Raw genomic sequence first — 12,574 nt, forward strand, 5'->3', positions numbered from 1 at the left:
ATCAAACCAATCGGTTTAAACCGAATCAAACCGAAATAGAGCGATTCGGTTCGATTCGATTTTTCACATATTTAGATTCGGTTCGGTTTCTAAAATTTACGGTTCGGTTTTTATAATTTAATTCTGTTCGGTTCGGTTCGGTTTGAACCGAATGCTCACTCCTACTTGCATCGAGTAAGTGATGTCTAAAGAAGAAGAAATTAACCTTAATTGACACAAGAATTTTACGATTAGAGTATCCTCGATTCAGTTTATGTACATCAAAACTAATACACATTATGCAATAGAAAAACACTAAACCTTGCCTGAGATCAGACAAAACCAGGAAAAACAAACACCATATCAGTATTGAATCACTTAAATTACTTACAAGAACTTTCTCCCTAAAGAGGAATTTTATTTATCTAATACATACATATAGCCTGGCTGAGTCTTTCTGTCTTCCTCAATGAAATCTTCTCTTTCCTAGCCTCATATTGATCCAAAAGTACTCTGTCCTTAGCTTTCTCAGCTTTCAACTTGTGAATGCTCTCCATGAGCACACGTTTGTTCTTGAAAACATTCCCTTTCACTTTCATGTACATTTCATTGTACATGTGCTTGTCAATCTTTTCAAGCTCTCTGTACTTGCGAAGCAGACGCCGAAGAACTCGCATCTTCTTCATCCACCGCTGCTTTGATGGTAACCTTGCTTCTCTTGTTCCCTTCCTCTTCCCATTGCCTGAATGTCTCCCTTTCATTTTCGCTTCCTTCGCCGCCTTAGACCCACTTCTGGAATGGATTTTCCATGGTTTTCTGATTATGAAACCATCCTTTATCAGCTTTCTTATGTTCATCCCTGCAGTTCCACATCAAATATCATATTCATAATAGTGTTCATACTGAAGATAGTTGTTTGTTGATTCTATAATCTTTACCCAAAATAAAGTTGAACAAAGCAAATGAATCAAATTTAATTGAAGAACTAAAGTGTAATTGAAATTTAAGACTTTTTAGATACTATGCTTCGATTGTTTCACAGAACTTGTATATGGAAAATGTTATTGTTTTCTAAGAAAACATTTTTCATGGAATTATTTTCTTTTTTTTTTTTTGCAGTAATCACATTTTTAATAGATGAAGTCATTTTCCTTGCTTAATTTTTTCTTTAATTAAAAAAATATTTTTCGTTCATGTATTTACTGAGTATTTCAAATCTTAAAAAATATGAAAAATATTTTTAAGGAATAAATTTTTTATAAAATAAAAAAAGCCTAAAATATGGTTTAATTTAAAATGTTAGGAACTTTAATGTAATGAAAAATTTAGGATCTGTTTACTTGTGGAAAACAATTTTCTGTTTTCCATTTTTCATTTTCTAAGAAAATTAGAGTTTTCATTTCTATGAAAAATAGGGAAAAATATAAAAAAACGTATTCACTTGCAAATAATATAAAATGATTTTCTAATTTAAGGAAAGAAAAAAATTATTCATATTTTTTATAATTAAAAAAATAAATCATTGTAAAAACATATTTAAAAAGTTATTTTATTTTTAAAATTTTTTAATATGTATTATTCATTTATTTTATAATAATATGATTAATTTTTTATTATTATATTATAAATAAATATTTTTCTAAATAATTATTTAATTTTAGAAATTAAAAAGTTATAACATAATTATAGTTATAAAAAAGTGATGATTTTTTTTTCCCTAAGAAGAATAAAATAAGACAATAATGCTTAAGAAATGAAGCAGATAAGAGTAAATAATGACATACTAGAATTGGCCATTGAGATTTCATTGGTCTCATTGGGATCAAGCCACAATTTTCCCTCACCACACTTCAATATACTGGCTGCTAGCCTTTTCTGCAGCCTCAATGACACCATTATGATTCTACAGCTTCTTTCTCTGCTCTGTAATCTCCTCTGTTTTCTAATCAAACGCTAGAAAGATATTGAGACAATGTGCAAAGGAAAGAATGGATACATATATATATATATAAAAGGAATTAATGGTATGGTTCATTTGTATTGTGGGTGTGATGTCAAAGATAGAAATGTTACTTGGGAGCCAAGTGTTTTGAATTTCTTGTTTGACTTTGGTCACCTTTTCCAATTTGGTAAGAAACTTTTCTCAGTTTCTTTTCTTGGGGACAAAGTCAGGACTCAGGATAGACTTAGTCATGAGCCAGTTCGCCTGTGAACCGAATCGGGATCATCCGGCTCAACAGGTTCGAGCCTTGAACTGGCTCCAAATTGGGGATGGGGGGCTAGTAATGGTTATATATATATATATATATGATTGTAAAAATTAGGACTCTTCATGTATGTGGTCATAGCCCCCTCAAGTTTGAGGTTCGGGTAGAAGTGAGTACTATTCAGTTTAAACCGAATAAATTGAATCGAACCACTTTAAGTCGATAATTTGATTTAGTTTTTAAGATATTTAGGTTCGGTTTGGTTTTACATTTTAAGAAATTTAATTATTTCGGTTCGGTTTTATTTTGAAGAGAAAAAATCAATTGAATTAAACTGAATTGCTTTATTGATTTTTAAATTGATTTATTTTATAAGGAATTTATGAATTATATATATATATATATATATATATATATATATATATATATAAATTGTTTAATTTCATTGATTAATGGTTATTAAGCTCAAATCAAGGTCAAAATTAGACTAAATAATTTGAAAATCAAGTTTAAATTAAAAAATCTATTAAAACTCAAAAATCAATTGGTTCAAACTGGACTGAACCAAAATAGAGTGGTTGGGTTAGGTTTGGTTTTTCATTCATTTCAGTTCCATTAGGTTTGGTTTTTCATTCATTTTGGTTTAACTCGGTTTCTAAAATATAATAATTCAATTAATTCAGTTTTGATGATTTAGTTTGGTTCGGTTTAAATCAAATGCTCAGCCCTAGGCCTGGGGTCACCGGTTAACGTTCTCGATTTCATCAAATCTATAGGGGATCTATCACTGAACTCGAGATAGTACCAAATGAGACAAAATATTGGACAACATGCTGTCTCCTCTCACTACACTTCTATGTAGAGATAATATTTAATCATTATGCTGGTGTAGGGAGTGGAGTGGGACAATGTTATCTCACTAAGTTAACCGGCATGCTACCATGCTCGGTGGTGGCTGGTAATGGATCTCCCTCACTAATTAACATCTCTGAGCGGAAACTAGACCGATTTAAAACTTGTTTCCGTGTATATATATATATATATATAGCAACGTTAGCTAAAAGGTAAGCCATCTCCGAAAGAAATACATTGGAAAGAGGTAGCCAAAGAAAGAATTATGAGAAATGATGAGTCCCATCTGAGATAAATCTGTTAACTTCAAGTGAATGGTTAGGATAACTGATTAGAAATCACTTTCAAGCAGATCAACAGCCAATATAAGACCATTCAGGGAATAGAGGAAGCTACAGCAAATATATGATTTCAAGTGCAGCTGTAGTTTTACAACAAAAGCCACAAGCTGCTGGCACTGTTGATGAAGTAACTAGGGAGATAAAGATCAACCAAAATGGCTTGATTTCATATGCAAAAATGGCTTGATTAATCACAGGCTAATTAGTCATTGATGGGATCAATCACAATAAACGGTAAACTAAAAGTAGTCTGCTTGAAATGAACAGAATCCAGGTGAAATATGAAAGGATGCTCTATTTAGGCATCAATCCAATGCATGAAGAAGTCATCAAAGAGAAATGCTTATGCAGCTATTAATTAAAACTGATTCTTCAACAAACTATGCAACAAATATCTATGAATTGCTCATATTATGTTTCCTTCCTGTTAATTCCTTCATAACTTCACAGGGAACAGTAGGTGATTGTGAACATAACCTGCCTGCTGCTTGGCAAAATTTAAAGGTCAGAAAGTTGTAAAGAGTCCAACAACAGAAAACAATTTGGATTTTTTTAGTTTTATTATGCCTACTGCTTGGAAGTTCAAGGCCAATCTCTTGATCTACGTGGAGACGGATAAGGACGTCATAAGAGAGAGAAAGTGCCAACTGATCAAATGTAATACAACAGGAAACAGAACTTGCCACCAAACAGACAGAGACATTCACTCTCTCTCTCTCTCTCTGAGCCCCAGTGTTTCTATATCCATGGCAGATCAAACCCAGAATCCACAAATTTTTGAGCTCAACAATGGTACCATGCTCGTCAAGATCACGAATTTCGGTTGCATCATTACTTCCATGCCCGTACCTGATAAAAATGGTAGCTAATGCTTCTTTTTGTTTTATTGTTTTTTCCGCACTCAAATGTTATTCTGTTTCTCTCTCATCAATGATTTCTCGGTTTTCTTGATCTTGAAGGGAATTTAGCTGATGTTGTTCTTGGATTTGACTCTGTTGAGCCATATCTGGTAATTCTATTCAATTCATCTTTCTGTTTATATTCTAATCAAACTTATTGGCGAATTGATTGGCTTTTGTTAATGATGTGATCAAAATTCTATCAGCTTTGCCTGCAATTAACATTTGATCATATTCATGGGATTTCCTTTCCCTTAAGAAAGGTATATTTCTGGATTCATTGTTGCTTGCTTGCATTAGCATTCTGAGGGAATCATTGTACTTTTCTTGATAGTCTTTTTTTAACAAGCCTCCAAACAGTCTTCATGGTGTCTAATCATCAAACTCCTTTAACATGTTCTTGTATGGTTCAATCCTGTTGAAACTGTCATGGGATCAGTGTATATAGTTCTGAGGAAGTTTGTTATTTCTATTTTGTAGTTTAAATAAATTACAATTTAGTTTTAAGATTTAGTGAAACTTATAAATTAGTCCTTGAATTTTTAAAATCTACCTATTTAATCCTTAATATTTTAATAAACTTATAGTCCCTACCTAGACAAATATGGACACGAAATCATTCAAATTCTTTTTTTTTTTTGTTAATTATAAAATAATATAATATAATAATAAATTTTCTAATTGAATTCTTTTAATTTAAATATGTAATATACTTAGAGTATTGATAAAATAAAATGATAATATTATAATTAAAAAAATAAATATTATAAAATATAAGGACTATTTTATATTATAAATTTATAATGTTATTTTATTATAAATAAAATAATAAATTAAATCTAAGAGATTATTTTGTTAATAAATCAAAATCTTAAAGACTAAATTGTTTCATATTGAAAATAAAGTTAAGTGTATTTTGATTATTTATTTTGTATAATTAACAGTAAAGTAGACAATTGGACTAATTTGTAAGTTTATTAAAATATCAATGAAGTAGATTTTAAAAATACAAGAATTAATCTACGGGTTCCACTAAACTTTAAGGGCTAAATTATAATTTATCTTATAGTTTTGTTATATTTGTGAGCAATTTCTGTGGGGAAAATGGAAATATGCTATGATGGGAATGACAGGATTGCAATGCTGATCATAATTGAAATAACGAGAATGCTAACTTTGCATGAATCTCATAGTAATTTTTATATAAGAACGAGCTGCAACCTTAATAAAATTTCATTCATTTCTTTTTTTTTTTTTTTGTAACTCTTCAAGGATAGATAGTTTCAGTATGTGGCTAACATGGATTCCAGATTAAATGCCTGTGTTTAATACTGTTCTTATATTTAAATACTGATAATCTTTTGGACATGTTTAGGTGGGCACAATTATGTAATATGGGAGGTAGCAGAATATAATAAAGGCGAAAACACCCATCAATCACCTTCGAGTACCAGAGTCATGGTGGATAGGAAGGTAGTCACTACTCACTGCTCTCTCTCTCTGATCTTTAACGTTTCTTGTGGTAATAAGTGGGGATCTTTCTGTATCTGAACCATACACGCTTACTTCAAGCACAATAATGAGGCTTGACATGGAAGCAGTGCCCAAGGATAAACCATCTCCAGTCATGCTAGTTAAAGGCACGCACACCTTTTGACTTCACTATTGGAGAAGAAGGTTGGTGATTCAATTCATGAAGTTGGTTTAGGGTAATGATCACAAATATGTGCTTAACTGTGGGGAAGAAAAGTCAGGTTTGAAACATTCTGCAAAACTCAAGGATCCATCAAGCTTAAAGGTCCTTAACTTGTGAACCAATGCTCCTGGGATGCAGTTTTACACTGGAAACTACGTGAATGGAGTTGTTTATAAAGGAGGTACTGTTTATGGAAAGCATTCAGGTCTTCGTTTAGAGAGACAAGGGTTTCCTAATGCCAGAAAACAATCAAACTTCGCATCAGTGGTCATTCAACCTGGTGAGAAGTATAAGCACACAATGTTGTTTGAGTTTTCAGTTGAGTGAATTATTAGTATTGACTATTGAGTGGCTGTGAGAATGAAGCTTGGTTCTGGTTTTGCAGAATTGCAAACGAGAACTTATGGTCATTTACATTTGATACCACATTTACATCCTTAACGCATTTTGCATGCCAATGCTCAATGGCTTGAAGTATGAACAAGTACAAACTTAATTTACCTTGTGTCAAAATATCTAATTAATAAATGAGGTAAGTAAGATTCGAATTTTAACCTCGTGTTTGCATTCCCACTTTCTCTAATGTCTTGGTCTTGCTCAGAACAAATAACCCAGAACTTGAATGACCAGATTACCTTGTGAATGTTGGTGTCTTTCAGTTATGGGATTAATCATTCAACAATAGATGGTTTTGCAGTTTATCAGGACTGGGTAGGTGTAGTTTTTGCTAATATTTATAATATAGTAGAGACTTGGGACTTAATCCACCATGAATCCAAGACACAAATATATGAAATCAATGTATTTAACATGTGAATTTCACCATATATTTTGTATCATAAATCCATAATAAATCGAATTAAGACAATAATTTCTCTGCTCGTGCACGTTCCTAGAAACTCATGTCAAAGTTTACATATCCATTCTGTTTTGTTTATTTCCTCACAATGCTTTAGAAAGGTAGTGCACTCACGTTCCTAGAAAACACTTGTAAAAGTTTGTTGTGGCATTTTAAATTTTATTATCAATTGCTAATATTAATATTATTTATATTTTCATATTATCAAAGCTAATACTATTATCAGTATTACTTATCATAAAAAATTTATCATGTCGATCAGAAAATGGCATGATTGGTCTCTCCCCAGATATTGAAAGTAGAAAAAGTATCAAATTCAGAAGTTAATGCATTTTAGGTGTTCAAACATTAAGAAAAGGTAAATTGCTATAAAAGTCCTTGTAATTTATCAAAATTAACTACTAAGTCCATGTTCTTTCAAAACCCAATTAAAACGTCCTGTTTTTAGAAAAATCAAACTCTTCTGATAGATTTCTGTCAAAAAAACACTTCAGTCACCTTATTTTATCCTTGATCAGATAGACTAAGCAAGTAAATAGTATTAAACAATATAGAGTTAAAATTTCACGGACTAAATAGTATAAATATTCAAGGCTAAAAAAAGTTGATTCTGCCACTGATCGTCTCACCATTTTTACACTGGCCACGAATTCAAAAGCTCCTACTTCTAAACCTCAGAATATTTACTTGGTATTTAGCATCAACCTCATTTTCCAAATCATTTATGAGGGAGTTCACATGAAGTTCTCAATTCAACATAAGAAACAACAGAACATGCCAAATAGTCAGAGCATGGAATAGAACAGGCATGACAACCAGAAGATAAGAATCCAAGGATCTTAATAACCAGATTACAGTTTCCATATGCAAGTAACATGATTCTAATCTGGAAGTAGAGTTATATATTCACAATAAAGTTAAATTCTTTTCTTGTAAACATATTTCAGATGAGAGGAAGCATAAGCTGATCACAAAAAAACCCAGAAAATTCAGTTAATGCTGTACTTGCATTGTTATCATTGTACTTGAGGAATTTAGAAAAATCATGTACAAAGTTATCCAAAAATTATTGCCTTCATATAGAGCTCCTCACTTTGTACGGACAAGTTCCAGCGGTAAAGTTTCCATTGCCAGCTGAAAATTGAAAAGACATTTTAGATATAAGAAATAGCTTGCCTCTGTAGTGAAATTTAAAAATAATGCTTACCCAGAGTCTTGGAGTTCTTGGATCAGATTTTGTATGCAACTTGGACAGTTCTGACTGAAAGCTGATAACAATGGACACTTTGAACTCAATTGAAAATGGACTGAAAGACACAGAAGAAAAAAGAAATTATTGAGGTGTCCCAGTGACATTTTTAATCCTGAGCAGCTCTAGAGCTAAACAAAGGATGTTAGCCACACATAAAATGGCAGGTGAGCTAGCACTTAAAATCTACTTGAACCAACCAAAATCGCAAACAGAATTTTGAGCAGTAGTTGAACACTTCAGCAAAAAACTGAATTTAATTTAATCAAGATTACTCTTGCTTTTCACCTTCATGTATTCACCAAAATAAATAGATCAAACAAGACTCCAAGACTCACCCAGCTAAGACAGTTGGACAAGTCAAAAGACGGGGCAGGATAACATAGATGGGCAAAGTCATACTGTAACAGACATCTCCATCAGCTATCTGATAAATGCAGATGGAAAAAAGTAAGAATGAACATCATATGAGCTAAAATAATTTGAGATGTGAAACGTGTCATGCCTGTGTGGTCTGAATCAACGAGGTTTCAGTCACAATTTTCTCTCCAAGGAGAACTGACTCTACTCGAAGCAAGTGAATGTCAATAGAGCAAATGGGAACTGCAGATCTTTCTACCGTTAGCTCTCCACTAATAGGATCCAACAAGGAACATTGAGTGGATATCCTTCCAGTCACCCGAAAACCACCTATTCAATCAAGAAGTCCAAAACCACACACAGTTAACAAATCTCTGAACAATTTGAAGCTACATATATACAACACTTAATGCATGCAGCTGGAATTTCATATCCTCCAAATCACATATGAAACAAATAGACATGTGTGCATACTTAATTTATATTATATGAAAAAACAGCTGTAGCTGAAATTTACTGCTCATAAACTTATATTAAAGACTAAGAAAGAAGAGAATAAGATCAGACAATAAGAAGCAGACCTGACTTTAATTCGGGAAGCAGTGGATGTCTCTGAGTGTCTTGGGTAATGTAAAATATAGCCATCTCGGAAGAAACTGATTGCTCAAGAAGATCAGCTGAAAATATAAGAGCAACAGAAAGGAAGGAGATATTTAGTTCAATTATTAGAAAAAAAAAAAGTGAGAAATAATAAACATGACGCCACAACCTCACCTTTATCGCTTTCAACTATAAATTCCATTGTTGTAGATAATGATTTATGGAGGTACCCTCTCATTAAATCTACAGTCACCAAATACTATCACAAGGTTTCATTAATCATCAAAGTTTTTCCATTAAAAAAAAAGTGAAAGAAAAGAGAAGAATTAGATGGGTGGAAAACAGAAAACAAGGAGATAATGAAAATATCAACTATATATTTTCACTTTTATAAGTCAACATTCACCTGGATGCTAATGTCTGTTCCATGGAAGGTCTCATAAAACCTTTCTAAACTTTCTTCTCCAGGTTGTTTCAAAATTACAGAAAATGGTATCTGCCACAAGATGCAAACACTTTATAAAATTCCAAAGGAAACAAATTGCATATGCAGCTAGCAAAATAAAGGAAAACATAGAAGCTACATCGGGAAATTTCTATCTACGATGATCTAATAACTGGCAAGAAGACAATTTCTGCAGGAGAAACCAAAAGCTTAACAGTAAAAATGGCATTTTGGGCATTCAATCACCATCACAAGAAAATCCGCTACCAAAATATTGGCTTAAACTTAAATATCATTCAAATTTAATTTACTGTAAATTATATCTACCTCTGTTGTACCTGAATCAATCTTGCCTGAAGATCTAATCTCGATGCTCTTATTCCTATCACCAAGTGAGAAAAAGAATTCACTTTTATGGATACAGGTATAAGCCATATATATGCATATATTAAATTTTTGACAAATATTACACAAAATTAAAGGTAACTGAAAAATTAAATGAAGCATGGTAATTATTATTTATCATAGTGCATTTTGCAATTTGGAAAGAGATCCTTCATTCATGTATAAATCGTAGAATTAATTACGAAACATTATACCACCTATGATTTGCAAAAGAGGACAGTTTGAGGTTTGCTTGTGATTGCTTGTGTTTGTGTTGAATTATGCATTGTGGTAGTATTATTTTCATTGTGCTCTTATAAACACATGAAATATTTTAAACTAATTTAGCTGTTATCTTATATCAATTAATAGCTTTATGACACGGCTTAAAATTTGTTATTAACATCATTGTGTGTTTGTGTGGTTAAATACTTTTTCTTTTTTTTTTTATACATAAACACCATTATGCTCTGTTGTGCTTATAAATTATATAATGAATAAATGTTAGCAGTTATCTTATTTGCAATATTGATAATTTATCAATTATTTTTTATTTTCTTTTTATTTATTTATTAGTAGTTGCACATGGAAAACATTTGCTAATACCTAATTGCATCATGTGAAAATTTTATTAATGTCTCACATCCCTCAAGCATTCACATGAACCCTGTGCTTAGCGGCCCGCACACACCACACCAACCACCCCCCCCCCCCCAACAACACATGAAAAACTGGCACCTTAACACACCTTGCTTTTTTGACAACTTTGAAACTTAGAGACCCTCTTGTAGAAATAAATCCTCATATACTACCCAGATTTCCCAAAGCTATCATCCATCGTGCCGTTATTTATAGTGCCAAAACCACTATAGTTTCTAACTCCAAGAACTTGGTTTATCTTGTCTTGATCCTAAATCATGCCACTTTGCGAATGTTAATTTCCTACTATTTTAGCTTCCACATGATTCTAAACCCTAATTCACCAGACGTTCTACATCAACATCACATCCATAAAAAATTTTGCATCAGGCACTACATGGGTACAATTATAAATGGTGTCATGCAACGAAGCTCCATGTCTATGTCAAGCACTTACCATAACTCTAGCATTACTTTTTGAATGTGTTTTTATGCATGCATATCTATCTCTGTAAGCACATCAACACTACAACTATCAAATTGCTAGAACTGATCACATTTTTTTCTCTTATTCTTTTTTCTTTTCCTGAGTAAACAAAATCTTAAAAACCACAATGCATCTTACACATGTTCCAAAGTGAAACTCTCTCTTCCTCTCTTTAATAACAAAGATCACTAAGTGCTCAACTTATGATTAGAGGATTGAAGGCTTGGACCAGAGCTCACAACCAGGCTTTAAATGCCTTTTTCAGCTCTAACATACATGCAATATTACCCGTACTCAATCTACTATCAGCTAAAAAATTCAAATTCACATGTATCGATTAAGTATAGATTTTGGGTTGCAATCTCCTTTATTTTTCATCCTTTTCTTCATGTTGTACACAATTGATCACACAACTGTCAACTAATTTCCTCTTCTTAACATTTACCTTCTGAAAGGGACACCAATTGCTCCCCTACCCCTCGAAGTATTGAAGAAAATAATTCCACTTTCTTTTTTTTTTTATGGGTGTGTGCGCGCGCGTGCACCGTGTGTGTGCGCGCTTCATTTTTTGTTTCAGGGATGGGGAGAATAATTCAAAGAATTTTTGCAATTAATTTTAGAAAAATAAGAGCATAAACAAATGCCCAAAATAGGAACTTACACAATGGTTATGGGTTTTATAACACCATAAAAGGACTCAATAACTCCTGCAGATCCTCCCCGAATCTGAAAACACGAAAAGCATCGAAAAGTAGAAGCACAAATCAGTATCAAACGTAAAAGCTACCAAAATTGAATCGAAAATCCAAAAAAAATTTCGTTCATCCCAAGAAAATTTTACAACTAAAAGAATCGTTTTCATTCCCACAAGAGAATGTATGAGTTGAAATTTTGGTTCACATTCAGTCAGAAACCAAACAGAGGATTGAATTGAAAACCTGCAAGTTAACAGATCCATTGACGGTGAGGCGAATTCCATAGTGAGAAAGTGAAGATGGAGACTTGATAACGATTTTGCCTTGAAGAGGTTCCTGAAAATATACAGAGCAATGTCGTTTGATCTGACGATCAGTGCATATATATTTGTAGAGAGAGAGAGAGAGAGAAAACATACAGAGGGACAATAGATTCGGTTGGATCGAGAGAGTTTGAGGTCTATCGTTGACATTGCGAGAACGCCAAGCAAAAGAATCGTGGAGATTTATGTGTGAGACTTGCGAGAAGAGGGGAGACCCCTACAAGAGAGAGGAAAATTCTGCAGCTCTCTACAGTTTACTGTAATTTGTGCTCTGTGCTCTTTTAGAATTCTGTTTTATTTTATTTATGGATAATTTTGAGTTTTTTTTTAGTAGTTATATTATTCATTAGTTCATTCTTAAATTTTTATAAATTCATAATATATTTTTACTTTTTTATTATATTTATTTTTTTAATCTATTTAAAATAAGAGAACTAAACTTTTATTGATTATTATATTGATTATTTAATTTATTTTTAAATTTTTAAAAAAATTTTTATTTAAATTTGATCAATATCAAAAACAATAAAACTTTTAGTCTTTCTCCTCGCCAGAAAAT

General features: G+C 32.1%; 3 protein-coding genes and 1 pseudogene across 6 annotated transcripts; 2 read left to right on the forward strand and 2 right to left on the reverse strand.

Annotated features, from left to right (window-relative positions):
- Positions 1-200: 200 nt before the first annotated feature.
- Positions 201-1,983, reverse strand: LOC110653014 (60S ribosomal protein L19-1). Its single transcript, XM_058131851.1, has 2 exons — positions 1,764-1,983; positions 201-838 (listed from the first exon to the last, which is right to left on the reverse strand). The coding sequence occupies exons 1-2, from the start codon at positions 1,873-1,875 to the stop codon at positions 405-407; spliced, it is 546 nt and encodes a 181-aa protein (XP_057987834.1). The 5' UTR covers positions 1,876-1,983; the 3' UTR covers positions 201-404.
- A 1,734-nt stretch (positions 1,984-3,717) lies between these two features.
- LOC110650144 (uncharacterized) lies at positions 3,718-6,432 on the forward strand. Of its 3 annotated transcripts, XR_002493889.2 has the most exons (5): positions 3,718-4,240; positions 4,339-4,388; positions 4,485-4,541; positions 5,654-5,751; positions 5,851-6,432. XR_002493889.2 is itself a non-coding variant. In XM_021804971.2 (4 exons), exons 1-4 carry the CDS (start codon positions 3,943-3,945, stop codon positions 5,669-5,671), a joined length of 423 nt encoding a protein of 140 aa, XP_021660663.2. In that variant the 5' UTR covers positions 3,718-3,942; the 3' UTR covers positions 5,672-6,432. The 3 variants fall into 3 exon arrangements, 2 of the variants coding, with proteins under 2 accessions (XP_021660663.2, XP_021660662.2); XM_021804971.2 differs by having other exon boundaries at positions 5,654-6,432; XM_021804970.2 differs by lacking the exon at positions 4,485-4,541 and having other exon boundaries at positions 5,654-6,432.
- LOC110652976 (uncharacterized) lies at positions 5,786-6,432 on the forward strand (annotated as a pseudogene).
- Positions 6,433-7,608: 1,176 nt separating this feature from the next.
- LOC110650147 (uncharacterized) lies at positions 7,609-12,318 on the reverse strand. Of its 2 annotated transcripts, none has more exons than XR_009142471.1 (11): positions 12,112-12,305; positions 11,936-12,028; positions 11,659-11,723; positions 9,815-9,869; positions 9,449-9,538; positions 9,217-9,301; positions 9,024-9,119; positions 8,588-8,772; positions 8,421-8,483; positions 8,041-8,140; positions 7,609-7,967 (listed from the first exon to the last, which is right to left on the reverse strand). XR_009142471.1 is itself a non-coding variant. In XM_021804973.2 (11 exons), exons 1-11 carry the CDS (start codon positions 12,163-12,165, stop codon positions 7,923-7,925), a joined length of 957 nt encoding a protein of 318 aa, XP_021660665.1. In that variant the 5' UTR covers positions 12,166-12,318; the 3' UTR covers positions 7,609-7,922. The 2 variants fall into 2 exon arrangements, 1 of the variants encoding a protein (XP_021660665.1); XM_021804973.2 differs by having other exon boundaries at positions 8,421-8,509; positions 12,112-12,318.
- Between the last annotated feature and the right edge of the window lie 256 nt (positions 12,319-12,574).

Source organism: Hevea brasiliensis, chromosome 13 (genome assembly GCF_030052815.1).
Source record: "Hevea brasiliensis isolate MT/VB/25A 57/8 chromosome 13, ASM3005281v1, whole genome shotgun sequence".
In the NCBI taxonomy this organism is placed as follows: Eukaryota; Viridiplantae; Streptophyta; class Magnoliopsida; order Malpighiales; family Euphorbiaceae; genus Hevea; species Hevea brasiliensis.

What these genes read in the sequence shown, in the direction of transcription:
- LOC110650147 (XM_021804973.2), bottom strand. Translation starts at nt 12,165, where the DNA reads ATGTCAACGATAGACCTCAAACTCTCTCGATCCAACCGAATCTATTGT. An exon ending in ACCGAATCTATTGTCCCTCT is followed by an intron (nt 12,029 to 12,111) that starts GTATGTTTTCTC and finishes GTATATTTTCAG; the next exon opens with GAACCTCTTCAAGGCAAAAT. An exon ending in ATGGATCTGTTAACTTGCAG is followed by an intron (nt 11,724 to 11,935) that starts GTTTTCAATTCA and finishes TCGTGTTTTCAG; the next exon opens with ATTCGGGGAGGATCTGCAGG.
- LOC110650144 (XM_021804971.2), top strand. Translation starts at nt 3,943, where the DNA reads ATGCCTACTGCTTGGAAGTTCAAGGCCAATCTCTTGATCTACGTGGAG. An exon ending in GCCCGTACCTGATAAAAATG is followed by an intron (nt 4,241 to 4,338) that starts GTAGCTAATGCT and finishes TTGATCTTGAAG; the next exon opens with GGAATTTAGCTGATGTTGTT. An exon ending in ACTCTGTTGAGCCATATCTG is followed by an intron (nt 4,389 to 4,484) that starts GTAATTCTATTC and finishes AAATTCTATCAG; the next exon opens with CTTTGCCTGCAATTAACATT.
- LOC110653014 (XM_058131851.1), bottom strand. Translation starts at nt 1,875, where the DNA reads ATGGTGTCATTGAGGCTGCAGAAAAGGCTAGCAGCCAGTATATTGAAG. An exon ending in AATCTCAATGGCCAATTCTA is followed by an intron (nt 839 to 1,763) that starts GTATGTCATTAT and finishes GTGGAACTGCAG; the next exon opens with GGATGAACATAAGAAAGCTG.